This window comes from Rhinoderma darwinii, chromosome 3 (assembly GCF_050947455.1).
Source record: "Rhinoderma darwinii isolate aRhiDar2 chromosome 3, aRhiDar2.hap1, whole genome shotgun sequence".
NCBI lineage: Eukaryota > Metazoa > Chordata > Amphibia > Anura > Rhinodermatidae > Rhinoderma > Rhinoderma darwinii.
The window spans coordinates 115,742,895-115,770,582 of NC_134689.1; the positions used below are offsets into that span (position 1 = coordinate 115,742,895).

General features: G+C 43.4%; 1 protein-coding gene across 1 annotated transcript; it reads left to right on the top strand.

The window, feature by feature from the left end:
* Positions 1 to 238: 238 nt before the first annotated feature.
* Positions 239 to 27,431, top strand: GRPEL2 (GrpE like 2, mitochondrial). Its single transcript, XM_075856597.1, has 4 exons — positions 239 to 414; positions 21,008 to 21,158; positions 21,997 to 22,078; positions 23,733 to 27,431. Exons 1-4 carry the CDS (start codon positions 341 to 343, stop codon positions 24,062 to 24,064), a joined length of 639 nt encoding a protein of 212 aa, XP_075712712.1. The 5' UTR covers positions 239 to 340; the 3' UTR covers positions 24,065 to 27,431.
* The last annotated feature ends 257 nt before the right edge of the window (positions 27,432 to 27,688 follow it).

Sequence of the window (27,688 nt, forward strand, 5' to 3'; positions counted from 1 at the left end):
TTTTTTTAATATTTTTAAAAAGACTTAGGAAATGGTTGCAAATGTCAAATGTGTGGCAGAAGGCAAGTTAGACTTTAAGTTTTCTGGTTGCTCTGTCTTCCATTGTGAGTCTGCCCTTCTTTATACACATAAGTTGCCAGATGTTTCAGCTAACGTGACACACTACATCCTATTCATCTTGGGTCCCGCCCGGCAGCGAGTTGCCTACTGGGAGTTGTAGTTTGATCCAAGCCCTTCCTCATTCTATTGGCTAGTGCCCGTCCTGCCCCGGGCTCCGTTGTAGTACTACTGCACTTGCGTGCCGAGGTCCCTCACTAACAGAAAGACGAGAAGTGTGAACATGGCTAGTTTACGGTTAAGAGGTGCGGCTTATCAGCTCCGGATAGTGCTGTCGCACGGGGTCCGGCACCGCAGGTGAGTTATACGTGGTGTAGTAGCGGGCTGTGAGTGCTTGATGTATCACTTGTCGAGAGTGGGGAGGGCTGATATATATAGCGTTGTGAAGTGCGGTCTCCTTGTGCATCATATAGCGGAGCTCTGGGACGTGCGCCCTGGCTTTATCAGGTGTATTGTGCGTTACTTGTCCGCTAGTTTCCATAGTAACTGCTCCAGACACTGTGCACACATGCTGCGGGCTGGAGGAGGGGTGGGCATTGTCCACACTAAGCGACAGTGTGGTATATAAAAATGGGTGCCATGGAGATAGGGGTTCACGTATGTAGAGCTCCATGCATCACATGAGCTGGTCTTTTCCATAGCTGCTCATATAAAGCAATGACTTTCATGTGATGTTAGAATTCCTAGACATCAGAACGATGATTCTTGTGTCAGTTCACACTAACTTCTCGTGATCAGTCGGACCCCCACAGATCAGCTATTTATCTAGGTGATGGATATTGATTATGGTAAAGCTGGACAATTAACCTTTTTCATACCCCCCCCCCTCCATTAATTGTTTTGTAATTAAAATAAGGAATTTATAATTAAAAAAAGCCAGTTTTTTTTATTTTATTTAACATGCCTTTTTATATGGCGTTTTTACATGCATTTATTGTGGCATTTTTTTTATTTAGTGTGACTTTTTGTACATGCGGCTTCCCTGGTGTTTTTTTTTAAGTCTAATGGCTCTTTCAGACGAGCGTATATGTAGTCCGTGTGATGACTGTTAAAACAACGGCCGCCACACGGCCTCATGTACTTCAATAAGTCCGTTCACACGACCGTTGTTTCAACGGAGCGTGTGAAGAGTCTGTGAAAAAATAGGCCATGTCCTATTTTTCTTGCGCTTCACGCGTCCCTCCGTAAACTCTAGTCTATTCTAGGGTGTGTGATAATGCGGCCCTCATGGGTGTACCGCGGTCTTCAAAAACTGCAGTTTTTCACGGCCGAGGTTGGCTACGTTCGTCAGAATGTAGCTTCAGATGAACATAAATAACGTCTGTCCGTTGAAATAACAAACAGCACACGGACCCATGAAAATCAATGAGGCTATTTCCGTGCATGATTTTTCACGCAGCGTGTCCGTTGTGTGAGACTCACTGCATGTCCTATTTTGGTCTGTTTTTGCTGAACACGTCACCCATTGAAGTCAACGGGTGTCTGATAAACACGGACAACACACGGATGACGTCTGTGTGCTGTCTGGGTATTTCGCGCACCAGTTGCTAAAGAAACGATGAGAAGGAAAAAAAACAGCCACACGGCAAGCACAACGATGCCACGTGGGACTGAAATACGGTCCGTTTTATTGCGGACACAAGACTAACACGTTCGTCTTAATCAGGCCTGTGACGATCGCCGATCTCAGGTCACGTCACAGGGGTGAACTACACTACTGAGTTTATTAATTTACCTCATAAATCCACGCCCACCTACTCTAGATGACAGGATTATGCTAAATTACTCCCGTAGTTTCCAACACCCCAATAATTTATACCACAGTATGCTACCACCACCTATACTTATCTAGGCAATAGGGGCCTACGTCTCTATGTTCCCTTAACACCAGTTCCTATAACACAGGTTATCTAAATTGAACATAAAATACAGGTAACGTTCCTCACCTTCGGAAGATTAAGTTCTGTAAGACTACAAGGAAGAGACTTATAAATATTTCAGATTTAATACACAATAGTGCAGTGCAATACATAAAATAGTTGTCAGAATAAAAGATAAAAAATATACATACAGTTACAATGCAATCAAACAGTTTATGAAAATAAAAGGGATAAAAGAAACAGAACAAAACCTTACTGATGTACAGCGGCGATATCCTGGCTGTGGGGACAGCTGAAAATATGGGCAGTCACTCCAACCGAGATATGGATCCCCAACGACTGACACTGACCCTCACTTCTCATGGCATTTTAAACCCAGTTTTTTCCCTCCAGTTCACTGGCTGGTGATGTCACTGAGAGGAGGCTGTTCATATGATAATGAAGGGTACTCCTCCCATTACACAGTTGTATTTCTATAGAGAAACATAAAAGTGATCATGTGTCTTTGCAGGAATCCCCTAGAAATATAATATTACCTGCATTCACCTGTGCAGACATTTACCAACCAGGGCATATCAAACACCACTATAATAGGCCCATGTTTTTAGCCAATAGCCAATCCCAGGTAGTTCCTCTGAGTGTAGGGATCTGAATTTGACATATATATGAGGGCTATTTTCCCTGATCATAACTAGTTATGTGGGTCATTACAAATATAAATTATGACGGGGTTTGCCTTGATGTATCATACTTTCTTTGAACACCATGCCATTCTCCCATGTTTCTCCTGGTCCACAGACAGACACACCACAGGCATCCATTTGCATAGCTTTAGATGTTTGGTCAGGATGTTTGGTCAGCCCTAGTGACAAATCCTTAATCAGCACATCTCGCACCTTGGTGAGGAAAGAGCCAATTAAACATTTGTCAGACAGTGGACATCCTTTGATGGCCAAAGATCTGCATTTCCTATGCAAATCAGATGTATCTTCTGTGTCAGAGGGAGTTATGAAATTACCTCCTAGTAACCTACTTTTGATTCTCTTACCTATAACACCACACCTCCCCCCTTAAGACATGGCATGGGATCATTGATATAGCCATCAATATCCCAAGCCGATCTCCGCAGCTTCCCCCTGGCGCGATAACCCATCTGCGTTGCCATGCTCACTGCCCTTTTTGTGCTGGATAGTGAAATCATATTGTTGCAAGGCTAAACTCCATCTCAGCAGCTTCCCGTTATCACCTGCTACCCTGTGCAACCAACTAAGTGGGTTGTGGTCGGTCACTACGGTAAATCTGCGCCCATAGAGGTATGCCTGTAATTTCTGCAAGGCCCATACAATGGCCAAACATTCCTTCTCTACAGTGGCATACGCAACCTCCCTCGGTAGAAGCTTTCTGCTCAAATACATTATTGGATGTTCATGCCCTTCTGGATTTACCTGGCTGAGCACTGCGCCTAGCCCATAGGCGCTGGCGTCAGTCTGCACCACAAACTTACGAGTGAAATCCGGGCTTTGCAAGACTGGGGAGCTAGCAAGGGCAGCTTTTAAAGCTGACAGAGAACTCTCGCAGTCGGCAGTCCAATTAACTATTTGAGGCTGTTTCTTCTTTGTGAGGTCTGTCAAAGGTTTTGCTAGGGAACTATAGTTAGGAACAAACTTTCTATAGTATCCTGCGGTCCCCAAAAAGGACATAACCTGTTTTTTGGTCTTAGGAGTGGGCCAGGCAGAAATTGCATCAACCTTTCCTGGCTCTGGCTTTAGTGTCCCTCCACCCACCTTGTGCCCGAGGTACTGCACTTCGGTCATGCCGATTTGACACTTTCCAGGCTTGATGGTCAGTCCTGCATCCTGGATACGCCTGAGCACCTGTGACAGGTGGGTCAGGTGATCCTCCCAGGTCTGACTGAATACAGCAATGTCATCCAGGTAAGCGACAGCAAACCCTTCAAACTTCTCTAACAGCTTGTTCACCAAGCGCTGGAATGTGGCAGGAGCATTTTTCATACCAAAGGGCATTACCTTGGACTCATAGAGTCCAAAGGGGGTGATGAAAGCAGACCTCTCCTGCGCTTCCACGGACATAGGGATTTGCCAATACCCCCGACTTAAATCCATAATTGTTAGGTACCGGGCACCGGCTAGCTGATCCAAAAGCTCATCTATGCGGGGCATTGGATACGCATCAAACACAGTGATGGTATTCAACTTCCTGTAGTCCACGCAAAATCGTGTTGTCTTGTCCTTTTTGGGGACAAGCACTACAGGTGATGCCCAGGCACTTTGAGACTCCTGGATCACGCCCAGCCCTAACATTTCCTCTATTTCTTTCTTCATGTCAGCCCTCACTTCTAGGGAAACTCTATAAGCTGCTTGCCTAACAGGTTGGTGATGCCCCGTGTCTACATGGTGAGTTGCTAGCGGAGTTCTCCCAGGTCTCCCTGTAAAAGTGGCAAGGAAGGGGTTAAGTACCTCCTGCAGCTGGAACTTCTGACCCTCAGACAGCTGTGAATTGACTACGGCATCCTCAATGGATCCTATCTCCTTTGCGGAAGCCACTAAATCCAGCAGTGTTTCACTTTCTCCCTCCTCTGGCAAACTGCAGACTGGCAGAGCGCACATATCCCGGTCATAATGCGCCTTGATCATATTCACATGAAAAACTTTGTGTTTCTTGCGAACATGATCGATCGTGACTACGTAGTCCACATCGTTGAGGCGTTGATGAATTGGATATGGGCCTTCCCATGCCGCCTGGAGTTTGTTTTGGGTCATAGGGACCAGTACCCATACCTTCTGACCCACCGCATACACTCTCTCTCGGGCATTCCTATCATACCACCTCTTCTGACTTGCCTGTGCCTGCACCATATTCTCATGTACTAGGCCTGTCAGTTCCTGCATCCTCTCTCTGAATTTCAAGACATAATCTATCACAGAGACCTCTGGTGTAACCAATTCTCCCTCCCATGCTTCTTTCATGAGATCTAGGGGTCCCCGTACCCTCCTTCCATACAGGAGCTCAAAGGGTGAGAAACCGGTTGATGCCTGCGGTACCTCTCTGTAAGCAAATAGCAGGTGCGGGAGATAACGCTCCCAGTCTCGCCCTTGGGACGCCACAAGCATTCGTAGCATCTGCTTGAGGGTCCCGTTAAACCTTTCACACAGACCATTAGTCTGAGGATGGTAAGGGCTGGCCACCAGGTGTTGCACCTGTATTTTCTTACAGAGGCACTGCATCAAATTTGACATAAACTGGGTCCCCTGATCTGTGAGCATCTCCCTGGGAAATCCTACACGGGAAAATATGGTCAGAAGGGCGTCTGCTACCTTATCAGCCCTGATGGAGGATAATGCTATGGCTTCTGGGTAACGTGTGGCATAATCCACTACCGTCAGGATAAAGCGCTTTCCAGAACTGCTGGGTATGGCCAAGGGCCCTACCAGATCCACAGCAATCCGTCGAAAAGGCTCATCAATTATGGGCAAAGGAATGAGGGGGGCCCGGTGCACAGGTCCCGACTTCCCCATCCTTTGGCACACAATACAGGAACGGCAGTAATCTGTCACATCATTCCCCAGGCCAGGCCAGTAAAAATTGTGTTTTAAACGACTCTTAGTCTTACTTATCCCTAGGTGACCAGCTAGTGGTATCTCATGAGCCACCCGCAGGAGTTGTTCCCTGAACTGACGTGGCACCACTAGTTGCCTGTCTTTTAATGCATCCTGCTGGGGGTCAGTGGACATACTTTGTCTATACAGTCTCCCCTGGTCCCAGGTTATTTTTTCAGTGTCCCCCTCCTCTGGGGTCCGATCAGCCAGCTGTCGCAGCTTCTGCAGACTATCGTCAGTGCGTAGGGCCGTCTGAAACAACTGACATTCTGCGTCTGTACTGGCTGATAGCAACACATTCTGACTAACTTCTGCCGCTGGCTGCGGGCTGTCAGCTGTCCCCACTTCCTCTGTAGCAGACACAGTAGGGGGCCCAGAACCCAGACACAGGTTTGTGTTACAGGCACCCTGACTGCGTGTCACAGGAGAAATGGACACAACATTCTCCCCGTCTTGGTGTACTGGTGTGTGTGTGGATGTGACAGGGATTTCATGCATGTTTATGACGTTTTCCGCTACTAAATCTACACACAAATCATTATCTGACGCTATACAATCCCCACATCCTACATCATTGCTAGTTATACAGTCTATATCCAATGCATTGTTAGATGAGTCTAGGTTATCACTAAGCACAGAAGCATTATGTAAGTCTATAACATTGCTGGACACAGGGTCATCACATTCCATAGTATTGACAGTTTCATTATTATCATATACTACCTGCGGTGACACACATGGGGCAGCAAGTACGCTAGAGTCCTCCTCAAGGTCTGAAGAAATATATCTGGAGACTAAACGTCCCAGATCGGTTCCTAGTAACACATTAGTGGGGATTTTATCCGTCACTCCCACATCCATCATCCCTCTTCCCGCCCCCCAATCCAGGTAAACTCGTGCCATGGGTAAGGCCGGGATCAGACCACCAACTCCAGAAACAGTTAGAGTTTTTCCTGGGATAATGTCTTCTGAAGAAACAAGCTCTGGGTGGACAAGAGTCATTTCGGCACCAGTGTCCCTCAGTCCCATGGTAACCGTCTTGCCCACAGTGACCGCTTGTAAATTGTCACAAGATGCCCTCTCCCTCCCACCCACAAACAAAACTGCTGGGGACAAAATAGATGGTTTGGGCAAAGGGGTAGTTTTCCTCTTCTCTGGGCAAGCAGTGCTGATATGCCCCACTTGGTTGCATCCAAAACACCTGCGATTATCAACAGCAGGCCTGGGAAGTGGGGCAGGGGCAACACCTCCTGGTGATCTGCGAGTAGGGGCAAAAGTGTTAATAGGGGGCTTTCCCCCTTTCCAGCCTGGAACAGCAGGCTTTCGCGCCTCTGGCGCTCTGTTGGCGGCATATACATCCGCTATCTGGGCAGCTTTATCCAGGGTCTTGGGCTCACGGTCCAAAATAAACTGTCGTACTTCCATAGGACAGGTGTGGAGAAACTGGTCCAGGATCATCAGATCCTCCAAATCTTCAAAGGTGTTGACAGCTAATCCCTGCGTCCACTGCCTGAAGTGGTTCTTTAGTCCATCGGCCAGGTCTGAGTAACTGTCAGTACCCGTGCGCTGCAAAGCCCGAAATCGTTTCCTGTATACCTCTGGGGTGAGGTTAAATCGTTGGATTAAGGCCTTTTTAATAGCCTCATAATCTTGATCGATAGTTGTGGGCAGGGCTGCAAACACCTCCAGAGCTTTGCCTTTCAGCCCTGGAGTCAGATACTTAGCCCAGTCTGCAGGTGGCAGTTGGAATTGTCTGCAGACCTTTTCAAAACCTTTCAAATAAACATCCAGATCGCCGTCTTTCTCCATGACAGGGAAACGCTCTAGACGGGGTTTAAGGTTGATTGTGCCTGTGGACTCACTCTGAGGTGAGGATGAAGCACTTGGCAGCTGCATTTGGGTCAACTTGAGCTGGTACTCCCGCTCTGCCTGGCGTTCTGCATACTCTCGCTCCGCTTGACGTTCCGCAAACTCTGCTTGGCGTTGTGCAGCTTCTCGCTCTGCTTGGCGCTCTTGCATCACCAGTTGCATCCGCATATTCGGATCACAGTTGCCAATCTGCTGGAGGATTAGAGAAAGAGAAGACTCCATACCGTTTTGAGACCTGGTACTGCTGGTACTGCCATGCCCAGCCAGTTCCTGACTGGAGTCTCCTGTCCGTTCCTCTGAAGCTGAAGTTTCCTGCTCTGGTCCCTCGGAATGGTGGAGCTGTGTATCATCTGCCACCAACGCTAGGATCAGATCCGCTTTACTTTTGTTCATTCCGTCCAGCCTTCTCTCCTCACAGAGGACTAGCAGTTCATCTTTCCTCTTATTTCTATACACCTCTGCCATCTTATCAGTGGTTTTTTCAAAATAAAAGAAAGAAAAGAAAAAACAAGAAGGGGAAGGGAAACTGTTTTGCACGTATGTATGTTAGCTGACAAATAGTATGCACTGAGTTCTTCCTTGTGGACTGTTGTATTATTTTCAAAGATACTCCAGCCCTTAAGTGTAAAGGTTAATTTCTTAAACAAAACACTTAACGTCTTTAACAGTGTAAATGACAATAACACTATCCCACCGCTGCCACCAATCTGTGACGATCGCCGATCTCAGGTCACGTCACAGGGGTGAACTACACTACTGAGTTTATTAATTTACCTCATAAATCCACGCCCACCTACTCTAGATGACAGGATTATGCTAAATTACTCCCGTAGTTTCCAACACCCCAATAATTTATACCACAGTATGCTACCACCACCTATACTTATCTAGGCAATAGGGGCCTAAGTCTCTATGTTCCCTTAACACCAGTTCCTATAACACAGGTTATCTAAATTGAACATAAAATACAGGTAACGTTCCTCACCTTCGGAAGATTAAGTTCTGTAAGACTACAAGGAAGAGACTTATAAATATTTCAGATTTAATACACAATAGTGCAGTGCAATACATAAAATAGTTGTCAGAATAAAAGATAAAAAATATACATACAGTTACAATGCAATCAAACAGTTTATGAAAATAAAAGGGATAAAAGAAACAGAACAAAACCTTACTGATGTACAGCGGCGATATCCTGGCTGTGGGGACAGCTGAAAATATGGGCAGTCACTCCAACCGAGATATGGATCCCCAACGACTGACACTGACCCTCACTTCTCATGGCATTTTAAACCCAGTTTTTTCCCTCCAGTTCACTGGCTGGTGATGTCACTGAGAGGAGGCTGTTCATATGATAATGAAGGGTACTCCTCCCATTACACAGTTGTATTTCTATAGAGAAACATAAAAGTGATCATGTGTCTTTGCAGGAATCCCCTAGAAATATAATATTACCTGCATTCACCTGTGCAGACATTTACCAACCAGGGCATATCAAACACCACTATAATAGGCCCATGTTTTTAGCCAATAGCCAATCCCAGGTAGTTCCTCTGAGTGTAGGGATCTGAATTTGACATATATATGAGGGCTATTTTCCCTGATCATAACTAGTTATGTGGGTCATTACAAATATAAATTATGACGGGGTTTGCCTTGATGTATCATACTTTCTTTGAACACCATGCCATTCTCCCATGTTTCTCCTGGTCCACAGACAGACACACCACAGGCATCCATTTGCATAGCTTTAGATGTTTGGTCAGGATGTTTGGTCAGCCCTAGTGACAAATCCTCAATCAGCACATCTCGCACCTTGGTGAGGAAAGAGCCAATTAAACATTTGTCAGACAGTGGACATCCTTTGATGGCCAAAGATCTGCATTTCCTATGCAAATCAGATGTATCTTCTGTGTCAGAGGGAGTTATGAAATTACCTCCTAGTAACCTACTTTTGATTCTCTTACCTATAACACCACAAGGCCTTATTGAGAAGCCCATGGGGAAGCGCCTGATAAAACAGCATTCTGTGTTTTAACAAATTTGCCACTGAACCAAAAGAGGCCACAGACTAAAATGCTGTGTATCAAATGTATCTAAGCCATCTAGCCAAAGCGTTTTACCTAAGAAAAACAATGAAAATGCCTTAAAAACAAAACAAAGGGTCCGGATAAAATGAAATGGGACTCCGCTGGAATGTTAATGTTTTACTCGATGTCACTAAAACAATTCCAGCCTGTCCAAACTTCTATCTTGTGTAAGTGAAAACTATTTGTGTTTTAATTAGTTCTTGAATTAAACCCAGTCAATGTAAATATTCATTGTTAGGGTATGTGCACACACACTAATTACGTCCGTAATTGACGGACGTATTTCGGCTGCAAGTCCCGGACCGAACACAGTGCAGGGAGCCGGGCTCCTAGCATCATACTTATGTACGATGCTAGGAGTCCCTGCCTCTCCGTGGAACTACTGTCCCGTACTGTAATCATGTTTTCAGTACGGGACAGTAGTTCCACGGAGAGGCAGGGACTCCTAGCATCGTACATAAGTATGATACTAGGAGCCCGGCTCCCTGCACTGAGTTCGGTCCGGGACTTGCGGCCGAAATACGTCCGTCAATTACGGACGTAATTAGTGTGTGCACATACCCTTAGAGTCTGTGTCGCCAACTGTTCACACATGACTGATAAGAGCTGGCCAGTCTGTGTGTGGTTGGGTGGGCCAGGGCTTGGTAAGGTGACCACACACATCAATCCTGACATCCAGTGAAAATACACATGGCTCTCTGACACTATGTGTGGGCTTCAGAGCTGAAACTATATACAGCATTTAAAAAAAATAAAATAAAATAAAAAAAAAAAAGTTATTTTTTTTTTACTAATTGGATCTGATTATTTATGTCCTCGATAAGGCAAATTCCCACTTGCGTTGTATAATCCGTTACTCGGATCCATTTCTAGATCAGAATAAGGGTATGTTCAAACGCTTAACAAAACTGCCATAAAATACGGGGCTGTTTTCAAGGGAAAACAGCCTCGGATTGTCAGCCATTTTTTAAGCATCAAGCGTTTTTTGATGCATTTTTTACTGCCGTTTTTGGAGTTGTTTTTCTATTGACCCAATGAAAAACTGCTCCAAAAACGGCTCAAGAAGTGACATGCGCTTATTTTTTACGGGGTGTTTTTTTTACGTGCAGTTTCTAAAAACAGCTGCATAAAAAAATCCCACGTGGGAATAGTACGCCGGTTTTCCCATTAAAATCAATGGGCAGGTGTTTGGAGGCGTTCAGCCTCCACGTTTCTAGCCGTTTTTTTGGCATTTACGGGCCGAAAAACGGCTGAAAATAGGAGGTGTGCAGATACCCTAAGGATAAAAACAGATCCATTGAAATCAAAATGATGGATGCTGACTGATTACAATCCCTTTTGTAGCCATTTAACATTGACACTAATAATAAAAAGAACCCATCCGTTACACATGCGTTTTTTTGAATGGCGTAAGGGTCCTGTACTCTGGACTTTTATCTCCTTCAAAAACGGATGACTAACATAACGGATGCAATTAAAAATCCTATTGATTTCAATGGGATTATGAACAGATCCGTTTTTATCCGTATGCTGATCTAAAAACGGATCAGAGTAACGGATTATACAACACAAGTATGAAAAAAACCTATTTCTATTTATTACAATGTGCCCATAATCACGTAATCACGTTCTCCTATATAAAGTATGGGAGCACGGTCCGTAAAAAGCAAAAAATTGGACATTTCTTATCTTTTGCGGAGCCTTTCTACGGCACGGACACCTTCCTGTAAACATACGGGAATGAGTCCGTCGGCCATAGAAATGAATGGGTCCGGTCTCTAAGTTAAGCTTGTATGGAGTAAAACATTAACATTCCAGCGGAGTCCCATTTCATTGTATCCTGACCCTTTGCTCTTGTTTTTCTGTGGCATTTTCATTGGCTTTCTTTCTTTTTCTTTTTTTAGGTAAAACGCTGTGGCTAGATGGCTTAGATACATTTGATACACAGCATTTTAGTCTGTGGCCTCTTTTGGTTCAGTGGCAAATTTGTTTAAACACAGAATTCTCTGTTTTATCAGGCGCTTCCCCATGGGCTTCTCAAAAACACCAGGGAAAATTCTAAATAAAAAACGCCACCAAAAATGCATATAAAAGGCATGTTAAATGTAAACAAGACTGGCTTTTTTTTTTCATGTTTTGTAAATTCTTTATTTTAATTTTAAAATAATTAAAGGATGGGGTATGAAAAGGATAAGTGCCCATCCAATAATATTGTTAAAGTAGTTTTACCATAATCCATATTAATTACCTATGTGGGTGATAAATATCTGATCGGTGGGGGTCCGACCACTGGGACACTCGCTGATCACGAGAACGGGCTTACCTTGCTGTTCTTGGGAGCCCCGTAGGAATGGAGCGGTAGTGCACATGCTTGGCCATCATTTATTAATTTCTTTGCGGCTGCTGAAGCTAGCGCTCGGTAGCCCCATAGAAATGAAAGGCGTGGTGGTCAAGCATGCGCACTAACGCGCCATTCCTATGGGGCTCAGAGAAACCGCTAGGTAAGCCCATTCTCTAAAGCTGACCATAGACGTAACATAATTGTCAGCTGGGCCATCACCTCAGACTCCCCCATATACGTGTATGTTCTATGTGAGCAATGGGATCAGACAGGTTAAAATCCATCCTTAGGGCTTATTCAGACGAACGCGTACGGACCTATGTTAGTCAATGGGGGGGCCGTTCAGACAGTCCGTGATTTTCACCCAGTGTGTGTTCGCTGCGTAAAACTCACGACATGTCCTACATTTGTGCGTTTTTTGCGCATCACGCACCCATTGAAGTCAATGGGTGCGTGAAAATCACGCGCAGCACACCGTAGCACTTCCATGTGCTGCGCGTGATTCGCGCAACAGCAGTAAAAACTTTTAATGAAAACAGAAAAGCACCACGTGTTTACAAACCGTGTCATAATGATGGCGGCTGCGCGAAAATGACGCAGCCGCGCATCATATGGTGCTGACACACAGAGCTGTTATATACGTTTTGCGCGCGCAAAACGCAGTTTTTTTTTGCGCGTGCAAAACGCACACGCTCATGTGAATCCGGCCTTACAATGGTCTTCCCGGAACAAATTAATATTGTAACTTGAGGCACCACTATATATTCTAGTGAAACCTCCAGAATAAAGCTGATCTAGACCTGATTTTTCTGTGACTGTAAGAGAATTAAAAAACCTCCATTATGTACAGCATTTATTTTGATGAGGGTGGACAGGATTGGTTGTGAGAAAGATGTCCGATGTCAGCTAGTTGGAAGTCACTCAAGGCTGCTCCCATACACGTTAGATCATCAAAGATTGTAGGGGTGTGTTCACATCAGTGTTGGGTTCCGTTCGACCTTTCCATCAGAGGAACGGCAAGCCAAACGGAAACCATACCTTCTGTTAGCATTACCATTGAAATAATTGGTAATGCATCCGTTGCAATTGGTTTCCGTTCATCGGCTCGTCCGACGGAAAGATCGAACGGAAGCCCGACACTGATGTGAACAGGCCCTAAGGCTTAGTTCGCATCTGCGTTGGAGGCACAGTTAGGGCTTGCGCTGTTTTGTCCGGTAAAACAATAGACACCATGGCAGAAACCTTATGGATCCGGTGCTTCTGGTACTTACGTTCTGCGTCTTTGACAAAGCAGAGCAACAGAAACACCAAATGCAGATGTGAACAGGCCCTAAGCGCATAGTGTAAAGTAAATATTTACTACGGGCACGTCGGGAATGTAGTGTGGATGTGTCATGGGCTTGTCATTCAATCCTTCCTGTGCCAGGAAGACCATGTACATTCCAGATTAGAAAAATGCATTTATTCATTCAACAATGTATTTTGTACAGCAAGGGACTTATCATATTATGTGTAAAACAATATATGGGACTTGGTTCTAGCACCAAGCATAGTGTCTGATCGGGGAAAAAATACAGTAAATATACCGGATTTTCTGCAATAGACGCCGTAATACAACAGTAACCTGAGAGCCGGACACATTTATCCAAGGGAAATACCCAAATGACGTGTTTCAGTAAGGCCCTGTTCACACAGATTTTTTATTTTTTTGCAGGAATTTTGGGGCAGATCTTGAACTGCCGGCATGTATTTTTCCACGTTTTGATTTCACTGGGTGGTCAGAGGCAGAAACAGCGTCAAGAAAGGACATGTCTCTTTCCCCCCGTGAGAGGTTAAAAGCCACCTGGGAATAAAAACCCTCTGCCTCCCGTTGAAATCAATGGGGGCGATTTCGGCAGTTTTTTGGCACTGATTTAGACGTGGTTTCCACGTCAAAATCGGCGGCAAAAAAACTAATTGTGAGCTGACCCGAATAATAACCAAATATGATATTTGATATTGATCTGGGATACTGTTATTGTGTGAACTTCTACCCTGTAGCACCTTATAGGTGATCAGCGTTTGTAGGGGCTCAACTATCGTCTAGAAGTGGTAAGCGGCTGCAGACGTGCCGGTCTCTCTGATATGTTCCCGGCTGCTGCTGATATACACCGGTCTAGTAAAAGTGAAAATGCTAATAGGAGGAACTTCACCTCCTCCCTCCTGCTTCTTGTTATACTTCAGAATGCCACGGTGTCCAAGAGAAGATTTAACACCATCAGTAAATGTCACGGTGCCCGAGGTTCGGTCTTTGGCTGAAAACATAGATGGAGAGAGATTCTGGCCATGCTACTATGAGCTTGTAGAAACTATAACCTTGTCTGATGCAATAGCTGAAATGTAGCAAGTCGCTCTGGACTGTCAAAGATCAAATGCAGGAACTTTCAACAAATAAATTAAAATTTAAAAAAAAACATATATATATGATCTCCTCATGCACATGACCGTAGCTGTGTGCACGGCCTGTGATTGCGGCACGGACGGCCACGGAGTGTCATCTGCGGGCCACCTGCAAATCAGTGATCGGTCACACATTGATTTCAATGCGGCCCGTAATAAGACATGCCCGTTCTTTTTGCGGTCCGGTCTCCCGGCCAGTGCACGGACTGTGGAAACCACGTTCGTGTGCATGGGCCCATAGCAAGGAATGGGTCTGCAATTCACCCGCAGATTATCGGGTGAATTGCGGACGCAAAAAACACGTTAGTGTGCATGAGGCCTAAGGCCCCATGCACACAAACGTGCTTTTGCGGCCGCAATTCCCCCGAAAATCCACGTGAGAACTGCAGCCCCATTCCTTGCTATGGGACCATGCACACGACCGTGGTTTCCACGGTCCGTGCATGGCCCAGTAGCCCGGCCCGCAGAAAGAACGGGCATGTCTTATTACGGCCGTGTTCTAGGCTCATAGCAAATAATGGCTGCGGCCATGTGCACGGCCCGCGATTTGCGGATGACACTCCGTGGCCGGCCAACCCGAAAATCACGGCCGTTCACATGGCTACGGTCGTGTGCATGAGGCCTTACACTTACTCAGGCTAGGATCTAAAATGTGGGAAGGTTTTGATGAGAGGAATAAAAGGGGTATTCCCCTCACACTAGTGATGGCATATAGCAACGATACGCCATCACTTTGCAATCGGAGGGGGTCCAACTGCTGGGATCATCACTGATTTTGGCTGCCCGCTGTGTAGGAACTGCAACACCGCTCCATTAAGTGACTGTTGGGCTGTGTACGTCTGTGTATTGCCTTCTTAAGGCATGGCATCTGTAGATATTACACGTTTCACTCCAGTACCAGGTCATTGAGTTGTTTTTCTCTAGCTAATTATCAACCTTGGTGGTCCCAGTTCTCTCAAGGTGTTTGACTAAAGATAGACACATTGTTGGATCACACTTGTAGGGCAAATAGATGTAGAGATACTGCAATGTTTCTGTAAATAACACCACCATTACTAGGCTGCCAGTCTGAAGACTTGAGAGCTCAAACCTAATGACCCTATGGACATGTCACTAGACATATTTGATGCAAAACATATCTTTAGGGGCCTTTTACACCAGCCCATTTGGGCAATAATGAGCGCCGATCAGCTGGTTGATCGGCACTCGTTATTCCGATCGCTCGTCCCCATACATTTCTATCATGTCGGCATCACGTCTCCCTGTTTACACAGAGATGATATTTTATGTTGCGTAAACTATACGATCAGCTGATGAACGCACATTTGTTCGTTCATCGGCTGATCGTTGCCCCGTTTACACAGAGCAACGATCTGTGAACCCTCGTTATCCCGATAATTGACCCGTGTAAAAGGGTACTAAGGTTCAGATAGTCCCACAGGACACTGGAAGGGTTATTCAGGGAATTTCACATTAAAGGGGTACTCTGAAATAAATAAGTTGCAGGCACCGAAGCATTCTAATTAAGGATTTGCCTGATTTTATAGTTACAAAGGTTGAAAAAAACACAGGCCCATAATGTACAACCTTTCTCAATCAATTACATGTCTTTTATTGCTAGATTAAGTCAGAGCGGAGATCGGCCAAAAAGAGTGTGTGTGTATCTCTCTCTCGTCCAGCATGTTCTGAAATAATTTAATTTGTTAGGCCTCATGCACGCTCCTGTAGCAGTGTGCACGGTCCGTGATTACGGCATGGATGGCCGCGGAGTGTCACCCGCGGGCCGTCCGCAAAACACGGACCGTGCACACATTGATTTCAATGAGCCCAGACTGCAAATCCGGCCCATATAATGACATGTCCTATTTTTGGCGGTCTGGGCTCCCGGCCAATGCACGGGACCGTGTCAACCACAGTCGTGTTCATGAGCCCATAGAAATGAATGGGTCCGCGTATTTGTGGATGAATTGCGGACGCAAAAACACATTCATGTGCATGAGGCCTTACATTGTAAGCCATGTTTACACCAGCCGTATGCTATATTACCATATTGCATTTTCTTGGAAATGATTTGGCCCTGTTTACACAGTTTTTTGCTGGTGGAAAAATCTGCCTCAAAATTCCTGAAGGAATCATGAGGCAGATTTTAAACTGCCTACACTCTTTGCTGTGTCTTTCGGCTGCGGCCACTGAGCAGCGCGGGCAAAAAACGCACCGAAAACCACTTTCTCTGCCTCCCATTGATGTCAATGGGAGGTCAGAGATGGAAACGCCTGAAGACAGGGCATGACTCTTCTTTTTCCCTATTTAAATCAATGGGTGGTGATTTTGGATGTCTTGGCGTGGTTTCCACATAAAAAAAAAAACTGAACAGTGCTTTAGACCCATGTTGCGTCCCTCTCCATACGACTGCATCAGTTTCGACTCCAATTACGTCAAAAAAATTTAGAAAATTGTGACAATAAAATGTGACAAGCTTGATTAACCCTAATCATTAGATAGACCAGAGCAACAGTGTAAAAAGAAGAATCCTGATCACTAATGGAATTGGAAGAATTTTTGCTGTTGTGAAAATATTCAGATGAATTTTGTTTCGGACCTTGTATCGGTATTTTGAAGTTCCCTTTCTATCTATAGCTTCTGTATATAGCCGAGTACAGACTCTCACACAGGGGGGGGGGGTGGAGAGCAGTAAGCGAGCAGAGAGACTCCATTCTACTCCCTCTCTCCCTCACGTAGCCTCAGTCCTGTTCCTAGTAGAGAGGAGAGGCGCTCCACTGAAGAGGGGGAAACTCTTCACACGTCTTATACTGACGACAAGATTTACTAACCTTCATGTTGTGTTTCCATATTCACAGTGTGCAGTTTGTAGCATTGGTGGTACATGGGGTCTCATGGAATGAACGAGGTAAACTAGGACACATTAGAAATGTTCATGATAACTTCTATTACATGGGTAGGGCAGCACTAATACACAAATTGATTATTTTCATCTGGAAAAGATGATTATTTGCAATTATTGTATATATAGGTTATTATAGGCCACTGTTTATCGCTACGTTATTCTGTTCTGTAGCCTTTACAGAAAACCGTAGAGAAACATTCCCGCTATGGCCTCCTGTACGTATTCAGGATGCATTGCGCAGATGTATAATACGGGGCCTATAGGCTGCTATGGGGCCATACTTTACCTCCGGGTCTCTCGTTTTTTTAAGGCGGCATACAGAGATTTCCTTCTCACGGGTTCGATGAGAATCTACGTTAAAAAAACCATTTTCGTGTCCTATTATGCAGGTATTCTCCCCTAGAGGTATTGCTTGTAGGAGGGATACAGGCCTACGGCTTTGTATTACCCACCTGTAAGAACTCCATAAGCCGACCAGGACATTTTTTGTTTTGTAGCCAAAAAAGCGTAATTTGATTTTCATTTCGATTTGTGTGAACGTAATCTTATTCAACATTACTAAAGTCATTGGTTCTGACTGATGGAAATATGTTGCGTTGGTCATAAGACTGAGGACTTGCAATAAATATCTCTGTTACTGATCGAACAGATGGTGGTAGCATTAAAATTGGTTGTCATTTGAGAAAATATATGCTCAGCAATCTATAGAAATTATACGCTAGAAGGAAAATCATACTCCTTGCTGCAAACATCTTGTAGTGTATGCCTCCTGATGGGAACACGGTTCAGATTGGGGTCATATTAGGTTTGTTAGGACCAAGGTTGGTTTCTCGGGCTTCGTTCACATCTGTGCTAGGGCTCCGTTCTGACTTTCTGTTGGAGCTTTCCGTCAGAATGGAGTCCTGACTGAAACAAACCGAAAACCATAGGTTCCCATTGCACATTTCAACGGTGACGGATCCGGTGCAAATGGTTTCAGTTTGTCTCAGTTGTGCAAGGGTTGCGTTGTTTTGACAGAATGAATAGCGTAGTCTACTACGCTATTCTGTCAAAACAACGGAACACTTGCACAACTGAGACAAACTGAAAACAATTGCACCGGATCCGTCACCGTTGAAATCAATGATGATGGAAACTGAAACCTATGATTTCCATTTGTTTCAGTCAGGGCTCCATTCTGACGGAAAGCTCCAACGGAAAGTCAGAACGGAGCACAAGCACAGATGTGAACGCAGCCTTATTGTACTTTTTTTGGTGCGTTTTTAGAGTTTTTTTTTTTTGGGTTGATAAACTCCCATGTCTCTCAATAAGAATTTATCTACCAAAACAAAAACTGCATAGTGTGAACCAAGCCGGAATTGCTCAGCCAGAAATAACCCTGGATCGTTCGCTTTATTTAATCACTGTGATGCGCCTATTAGCCACATATTTCTGTTGGTAATCGCAAAGAGATGATCAGAAATGTGGTTGGGTAGTAGAGGACTCTGGTAGTATGAAAGGCAAGTAATCCCAGCATTGTAACTACAAATGCAAGACCAGATTACATAAGGTCCCCGTGGTGCAGTCTTCAGGAATACAGCCATTGTTCTATGCTCAAATGCAGCAACTATGTAGTAAAGAATAGGGGTCAAGTAGGAGGCCATACTATGGCCCCATGAACACAGTAGCCTCTGCTCACTGGCCCCACATCCCCTGTTTCCAATATTGTAATTGAGATAAATTTACTTCTATGCATTGATGGTGGTCTGATATGTGTTTAAAGCTTACTGCGTTCTGCCTTTTATGTTGGTCATGAATTGTCTACAGGCTATACAGATTATAAAAAAAAAAAAAACTGAAAATATTTAGGTTAACATGCATCCCCCTCCCCTCCCCTTGAACCATGACCACACCTTTGGAGACCTGAAGCTAAAAAGGAACCCCTTTCTACCTTCCCCAGTTCAGGTTCCCAGTCCTCTGTATAGGGAACCTCTTAGGAGCGCTGTTTTTAAACGCCTTTCGTTTTTTACTATCCGGATGCTAGAGACATTAAAAACCAAACAAAAAGAAAAAACAATCACCGATTAAAAAGGTAAACGTTTTTGCCCAATTTGTTTTTATTATAAGATGGCTGATCCTCCCAGGTTAGAAGATTTTTAATGGCCACTTCTAGTTTTAATCCCTTTTAGGAGAAAGCTTGTAGCACCTCAGGATTTGAGGAACATACGGAAAGCCTTGTCTGATCATTCCTTTGCACCCAATGATTCCATACCCACTATTAAGTTATTACTTTTACTGACTATAAGCAACCTGCACATATGTGAGATGCAGGTTTTCTGTTAACAAGTCTTTACTCTGATCCAGGATAGGGGTGAGTGATTCACCCCCTGCCCTTCATTGTCAAATTTTCATAGGCTTCAGGATATTATACCGCCTTCTTTCGGCTCCAACCCAAAGAATAAGGACCTTTTCACACAGTTTTTTGCAGACAAAAAAAAAATCTGCCTCCGAATTCCTTCAGGAATTTTGAGGCAGATTTTGAACTGCCTACACGTATTTTTCCGCATTTTGTCACAGCGTTTTTTGCCTGCGGTCTTTTAAATCTAATGCAAGAACTGCAGGTAAAAAAAATCCCTGAAAATTCTCAAACGAGCGCCGCTGTTTCTCTTTTTGCCTCCCATTGATTCAATGGGAGGTCAGAGGTTTAAACCGTGGCAAGAAAGGACATGCCGCTTTTTCTTCTCGCAAGCGGCCAAAATCTGCCCTGGGGAAAAAATGAATTTGGGGGAGATATCAGACATTTCGACATGGTTTACTCGTCAAAATCAGCGCCAAAAAACTCTGCGTGAACTGGCCCTAATGAAGAAGAATCTTTTCATTGTCTTGATGTAAGTTACTTAATCAAATACCTTGAGCATTCAAGAGTGGAGGAAAGCTGAAAATCTACTTGAGTTTCAGGGTCGTAATAAGGGGCAGGAAGCTAATAAAGATTCCATTTCTAGGTGGCTCAAACAGGTCATTGTCTTACCAGGTCCGTCCAGTCTTTAGAGCCACCTAAGGGGTTTGGGGCCCACGCGACCAGATCAATGTCCTCTACATGGGCTGAAAGAGGAGATGCGTCTGTTGAGCAGATCTGTAAGACAACCACCTGGAGGTACGGGCACACGTTCATTATACATTTTAGAGCCTTTGGGAGGAAGGTTTTACATAGTCTGTAGTTCAACACTACATATGTCTCTAGCCATATTTACAGGGGTGCTGTCATAGGTGAAGGGGAAAAACAGCATATTTTTCCACTCTGTGTATATATATGTCTATATTATTAAAAGATTAATTTAAAAAAAAAAATTGGATGTAAGTTATGAAGTATCTCCATATTCTTCAAAATCACCCTAGGCTTTAGGACCTGGATTATTTTCCTTCAGCTCGGTTTGCTGTCCTGCGGATAGGCGGTACTCTCTCTGGGTTGTTTATAGGTTCCAGTAAACAGAATTATTGGCAAGACTAAGACTAGATTCACATCTGCGTGAATTTTTCAGAAAAAAAATTGCGCTCACACCAGGCTATTTTGTTCCAGTAAAATGAGACACCATGATGGAACCCATTATAAGTCAATGGGGTCCTTTTAAGCGCTGCTGTTTTTCGTCATGTGACTGATCCATCACAGCATTGAATTTAGTTTCTCTGCGCCTATAATGGCACAGAAACACTAAACTTTTTTTTTTTTTTCCATATATTGTGATTTAACCTTTTTAATATTTTAATGACAGGTGTGCAGCGTGTGCCTATAGTGCCGCTCCTCAAAAGAGAGGTGCTGGGGACCAGACCACATCAGGCGGAGGTACCCATGATCAATCTTATGTAGTGAGATCACTAGAAAAGAAGACTGCCAAGCTCGAAGAGGAAGTTCGAAATTTAACAGTAAGTTCCTTGTAAGACACGAGGAAACATGACATAAGCTGTGGGGAGGATCGGGCTGGCCCACAGATTTACTATACTTCTTTTGATCATACATTACCGTATACAGTTCTGGCATACAGCAGTATGGAATTTTGAATGGGTTGGAGAATTAAGCATTTAGAATCCTAGATCTTCTTCCAGTACAAAAAAAATCTGATGCATGAAGGGGAATCATGCAATTTAGCTGCATTGCTGCAAACATTTATTTTATGACTGACTAATCCGTACCTGCCAAGAGAACAACTCTCTATTAAATATAGTCCTCAATCTAAACACATTTGTATTGGCTGAAATGATGTAGAGACCAGATCTTCTCTAACAGCCGATCACTGCAAGTCCAGCCCCAGCAGAGGACATGCAGGATTATATTGTACCCATTTGAATAGCATATCAATGTAATATAGAGGTAAGAGCAGTTCACTCTGGCTTATAGAGGGGGTCCCGGGACAGAACCCCCTTTTATGGTATCTAAATACATACATATCCCCGATTTATGGTATTTAAAGAGGGCTGAAATGAATATCAGTTGAAAATTTGATTAAGAAACAAATGAAAATCGGGAGGACACCATGCGAGTTATGTAAAGAAAATTAGTCTTGCGTACGGTGTTGAAATAGTTTTTCCATTTTACTTTTGTAAGTCCACTCTGCATACTTTGCATGTAACTCATGTAGTTGTTCGATCACTACCCATAAAACCAAAGATGTTTCTGAATAGTTACCTCGTACAACCCATGCAACACTGACCCCCGCCCCCCTAAATGACACACTGCATTCTTTAATATTTTTGTCTTTGCCAGGTGCAATACGAAAAAGCTGTAGCAGACTCTCGGAATGTTATGACAAAAACAAAGAAGTTTGTGGAGGATGCAAAGATTTTTGGTGAGAATTTTTATATATATATATATATATTACAGATACATGTTTTGTCATGTGCAATAAATATAAACTAATAACTTGGTCTGGCTACTGTTCAAATTGAAACGGCTATGTGTGAGTGATGGGGGCAGGGTAAATAAAGAGAAGTACTGCTTCTGTAACCAATGCTTGACCATAACAATTTGTCAGCACAGGCCTAAAGTGTTCATTCATTGGAGCTTATTCGGTTTGCTACTTAAAATATTATACCCTTTCGCTGCGGATGCCATGCTTGTCTTGTATGGAGTACTTCGTAGTGGCGAATGTCAAACGTAGTGAGTCATAGGCCAAAATTATTTTTTTAGTAATGACCCAAAATATCATGGCTAGGGCAAAAGTAGAACTACAAGGCTCAGAAGCGATAAAGCAACTATGCAATTTTACTTGTTTGCATAATTGAGAAAGAAGAGCTGGTCCATAGTACGTGACTATGGCCCAGAGTGTCTGCTGTGAACTCAAGAACTATTGTGGCAGTATCTTCCTCCCATCAAGGTATGAGGGAATATCTGCTGTGACACCTAGCACCATTAAAACGTGCAACTCAATTTAGTGCACTATTGTTACAAGACGTGTCCACCTCGATTCGTGTAGTGAAAAAGATCGCTATTTGCACTCTAAATCACCTTCATGCCACTCTGCATTAAAGAGATCCTTTCAGCTCCCCATACATGTGCAGCTGAGTGCAGCATGTAATCGGCAGGGCTGCACAAACCCTGGGGCACTTTACATTTTTTATTTTTTCTACCCTCCTCAGTCATTTAGATATCGGTGGCGTTATATTTGGCGCCCGATATTTAGATGACTCCCCCCCCCCGAACTGTCAATGGGGGTGTGTACTGGTGAGGGGGCATGTTACTATGGCTGTGACCCTGTAGAGAGAGAGTCCGTAGCAGTGACACTCCCCTTTGCCAGTTCAGCAGAAGACTGATCTTGAAAGCTGAAGAGTGAGGCTGGGTTCACATGGCCTATTTTCAGGCGTAATGGAGGCGTTTTACGCCTCGAATAACGCCTGAATAGACAGCTCCAATACGTCGGCAAACATCTGCCCATTGCTTTCAATGGGTTTGCCGATGTTCTGTGACGACCTGTCATTTTACGAGTCGCTGTCAAAAGACGACGTGTAAAATTACAGCCTCGTCAAAAGAAGTGCAGGACACTTCTTGGGACGTTTTTGGAGCCGTTTTCTCATAGACTCTATTGAAAACCGCTCCAAAAACGGCGTGAAAAACGCGAGTTGCTCAAAAAACTTCGGAAAATCAGGTGCTGTTTTCTAAATGACTGAGGAGGAAAGAAAGAAAACGTAAAGTGCCCCAGGGTTTGTGCGTCCCTCCCATTACATGCTGCACTCCGCTGCACATGTATGGGGAGGTGAAAGGTTCTCTTTAAAGCATTGAGTGGTACTATTTGCATTATATCTTGATGTGAACTGTAGTGATGGTCCTCTTTGTAGTAGCCTTTGGTCAGCTTGTGTACTAAAGAGGCAGTTTGCCTAGAATTCCCAAAGGAATAGTTTAAATATTATCTTAAAAGCATCTTTAATGCCTTTGCGTTCCTGTGTACACATTTAGTGATTTGTGAGGTATAACATCTATAATAATAAATGTATGTCATTTTGCAGGTATCCAGAGCTTCTGTCGAGACTTGGTGGAGGTGGCAGATATCTTAGAAAAGGCAGTGGATGAAGCAGAGCAGAAAGGGAAGGAGGACGTTTCAGAAATATTATGTTTGTTAGAAGGGAAACTGCACAGCATATTCACAAAACACGGACTACAGAAAATGACCCCTTTAGGAGGACACTATGACCCTTACCAACATGAAATAGTCTGTCATGTGCCAGCAGAGGGAAGGAAACCTGGCAGTGTGGCCACCATACAGCAAGATGGCTACAAACTACATGGTCGGACCATACGTTATGCCCATGTTGGAATAGCGGTGGAAACGCCACGGTGACAAACCTTTTGATACATTCAATCCCCCTCTAGGTTTCTCATGAACAAATCCTCTTTATTTATTCTACTTAGGCCTTATTCACACGAACGGGTGTCCAATTGGCTATGAAAAACGGCATTTCTTCACAAGCCATTTGCATCCGTGCGGGATCTGTTTTCAGATCGCTATTGAGGGATCCGTGAAACAGGCAAAAATAGGACAAGTCCTATTTCTGTTCACACAATCCATAAAAAAAAACAGCGGTGTGTATAGCCCCATGGAAGTACATTCATTTGAATTCAGCTGTGTGACGGCTGTTAAAAGAAACGGCCGTCACATGCCCGATTCTCCCGTTTGTGTGAATAAGGCCTTAGAGATTAGATTATTTGTTTTTCTCTTTTTTCACTTTACCTGGGGACGTTATTAAAAGGAGTCCCTGGTTACTCCGCTGCTGGAGTACCCCATCTTAACCTCACATTGATGCCGGTTTTACACTGCTTAACAATCATCTTTGGGATTAAGGGACTATCTCACATTTAAAAAAAGTAATTTTTTACTTTAGCCTATTGCAAAGAATACTTAATGGATGTTCACAAATATTTTTACTGAATAGTTTTCTTAAAGGGTTCCTAAGGGTTGGAAATATATAGAAAAACAAAGGGAAACCAAAAAAACAAAACCATACTTGTGGTTAATTAGTATAATTTTCATAGTGATACCATTGTTTAGACTAGTCATGTACTCTGAAGAACTTCCCCTTTTTAGTTTAATATCGCCAACTATGCAGTGTTAGCCCAACTAATATTAAAGAATATTTTTATATATACTGGCATGGTGAATGATTCATGGTTGTCATCATATGCGTTTCGGCAACACACAACCGCCATCAGTGAAAACTGGTTTGACTGAAATGCTTGTTGTATAAATGACCGGTTGTTTTATATCCATCTTTACTATGTTCCACGTGGCAGCTTTGTTTTGCTGAAATCTGTAGTGTTGGCAAACCATGGCATACAGAGAGGAATCTGGGAAATCCTTTACGATCTGATAAGTCATGAATATTCGAATGGCTACTGATTTTGTAGGTACATGAAGATACTTTTGCGGGCAACTATTCAAGAGTTAAGGGGGCTTTACACTGGGTGACTATCGTGCAGACGAGTGTTTGTAGAACGCTAGTTGCCGATAATTGCCCTGTGTAAACAGGGCAGCGATCAGCAGATGAATGCGCAAACGTTCGTTCATCTAATCGTATAGTTTTAAAAAAAAAAGTTAAATATTCTCGTTGTTGGCAGCACATCTCCCTGTGTAAACAGGGAGACGCGCTGTCGACATAACGTATGGGGACTTCCATCGTCACCATCCATAGTGTGACCGGAGCAAACTTCAGCGGTCGATTATCGGCCGCGTAATAGGGCCTTTAGGTAAATCGATTTTCAGGTGCATTTCTATCTACTAAACTTTCCTTTTCAAATATTGAAGTGTAGACTTTGATAGTTCTGAATTCTGCCTTTAGAAATGTAACTTTTTCTTTCAGCAATATCTACTGACTTGAGAGATTCAGAACAGTGGCCTTGCTGAAAAATTTTATGCGATTTCCTTATGTAAAAGTAACTCATGTGAGCAACAGCAGAGGGGCATTCTGGGGAATTTCACATTCTCCTTGGTTGTCCAGAGTGTCAGTCAACATCCCGTAGAGTATGGCAGGGGATGCAGTAAAACAGCCTATAGTCTGCTGTTGGGTTTACAGGGAATGGGTTTCGAATCATAGCAGTCCAGTAAGTTATCAGATACTCGTGGAGAAAAAGGAAGCCTTTCCAATAATATATTATAGAAATATTGTTTAAGTAATTCCTATTATATATCCCAGTTTATTACTTGTCATCAGTAAATTAAAGGTTGGGGGAAGGGATTGTTTCCATCTATAAAGAGAAGTGTGAACACCTTAAGCTAGGTTCACACTACGGTTTCTTTTCATACATTCGAGGCATGTTTTTTACTGCGTACTGCTAAAATTGGATGCAACGGATGCCTATACAGTTGTGTCCTGTTGCCATTGGTTTCCATTGTATTAGAAAAAAAATTGTATATCTCTGGATAATGTTTTTTGACTGGCCAGAAAGCTGTAAAAGCATCCTGTTGCATCCTTTTTTTTATATTTTTTATTTTTTTACTTCTATTCATACTGAGGGGGAAAAAGGCATCATGATCTAAAAGGGATACATATCGAATAGGACCCTTTTCTGATGCAGTTCTTCTGCACACGTGAACATACCAATAGAAATAACCCTGGTATAAGACTATTGGTCATACTGGTTTGTTGCTTATTAAGTAATACATGTTTGTTAAGTAATACACTTTTTATTGCCATTTTCTTGACGGTGATCTATGTATTTATTGTGGTTTTTAGGATAAATAAGGCCATGCCCACATGTTTAGGATTCGGTCAGGATGCATTAATAATCTGCAAAATGGGTGTTTGCTGTGTAAGTTTACATTCTGAAGACCTTGACCCTAAATATCCCAGACTTGGACTCTCGCCTGTAGACTTATTAGCATAAATGGAATGTCTTATTAAAGGAACACAATATTTTTTTTCTCTCAGTGGGATTTTACAATTAATTGTTTAAAACATTAGGATTGTGCATGTGATCTAGATTTATTAAGTTTTAGGGATTTTATAGATTTTTCTTTCTGCAACAAATTTGAATGTTTACAGATACCAGGCTGCTAGTATGTAGTAATACTGACTCCATGTATCCTTAGTTACGCATTGGTAGGTCCCGGTGCTTTACATACAGGGATAAAATGCAGACCGTATAATAAATGGTTTGCCGCCTTAAGTTAGTGAAATATCATTGTATTAGTACAATAAGCCTTTTGTTTTCTTATATACTTTGTCTTAATTTTTGTGTATGATTTCATTAGTTTATATTGTAAAGATGTGTTTTTGAATGGGTGTTATTATATAGGGGGTTGGTAAGACTAACATTTCATGCTTCTGGACTGAAGAACTGCCTTCCCATCAGGCCATTTGTAGTGAACTTTGGGGTTCCACATTGTACTCTGTCTACCTCTGTAACCAGTAAGCGGGACACACACACACACACACACACACACACACACACACACACACACACACACACACACACACACTCACTATTAAACACACTACAAGAACCTCTAGATGCTCGATTCTGAGGCCTATGTGTGGTGCTGCCAGATTAGTATGTGACATTGTCATTGTGTTCCTCTGTTGGTCTTGTACAAAAGTGCTTTTGGGAAGGGGGAGAAGAGCAGCAAAGCATGAAATGTGTTTATTCAGGGGCTACGCGTTGTTTTTCTCAGATTCTTGTGTTTCACAAAATAAAGTGTTTTCTCACGTTCATGTTAGTAGTTTGTTTTATTGTTTGCCTTCTGCTTATTGACACCATTAGTGTAGATGGTGAGTTCTATCTGCATATAGAAAACATAATCTAATACGTTTCACAATTCGGTCTCGAGCAGTAGGGAAGTGTTTGTTTTTTTAGGAGTGTATCCACGGACAAGAATGTTGCACTTAGATCTCTGTGAAAATCCTTGTCCATGCACCTGAGATAACAGCTTGGGGAGTGAATGGGGAAACATGATCTATTTCAGACATTG

What these genes read in the sequence shown, in the direction of transcription:
- GRPEL2 (XM_075856597.1), top strand. Translation starts at nt 341, where the DNA reads ATGGCTAGTTTACGGTTAAGAGGTGCGGCTTATCAGCTCCGGATAGTG. An exon ending in AGGAAGTTCGAAATTTAACA is followed by an intron (nt 21,159 to 21,996) that starts GTAAGTTCCTTG and finishes TGTCTTTGCCAG; the next exon opens with GTGCAATACGAAAAAGCTGT. An exon ending in GGAGGATGCAAAGATTTTTG is followed by an intron (nt 22,079 to 23,732) that starts GTGAGAATTTTT and finishes GTCATTTTGCAG; the next exon opens with GTATCCAGAGCTTCTGTCGA.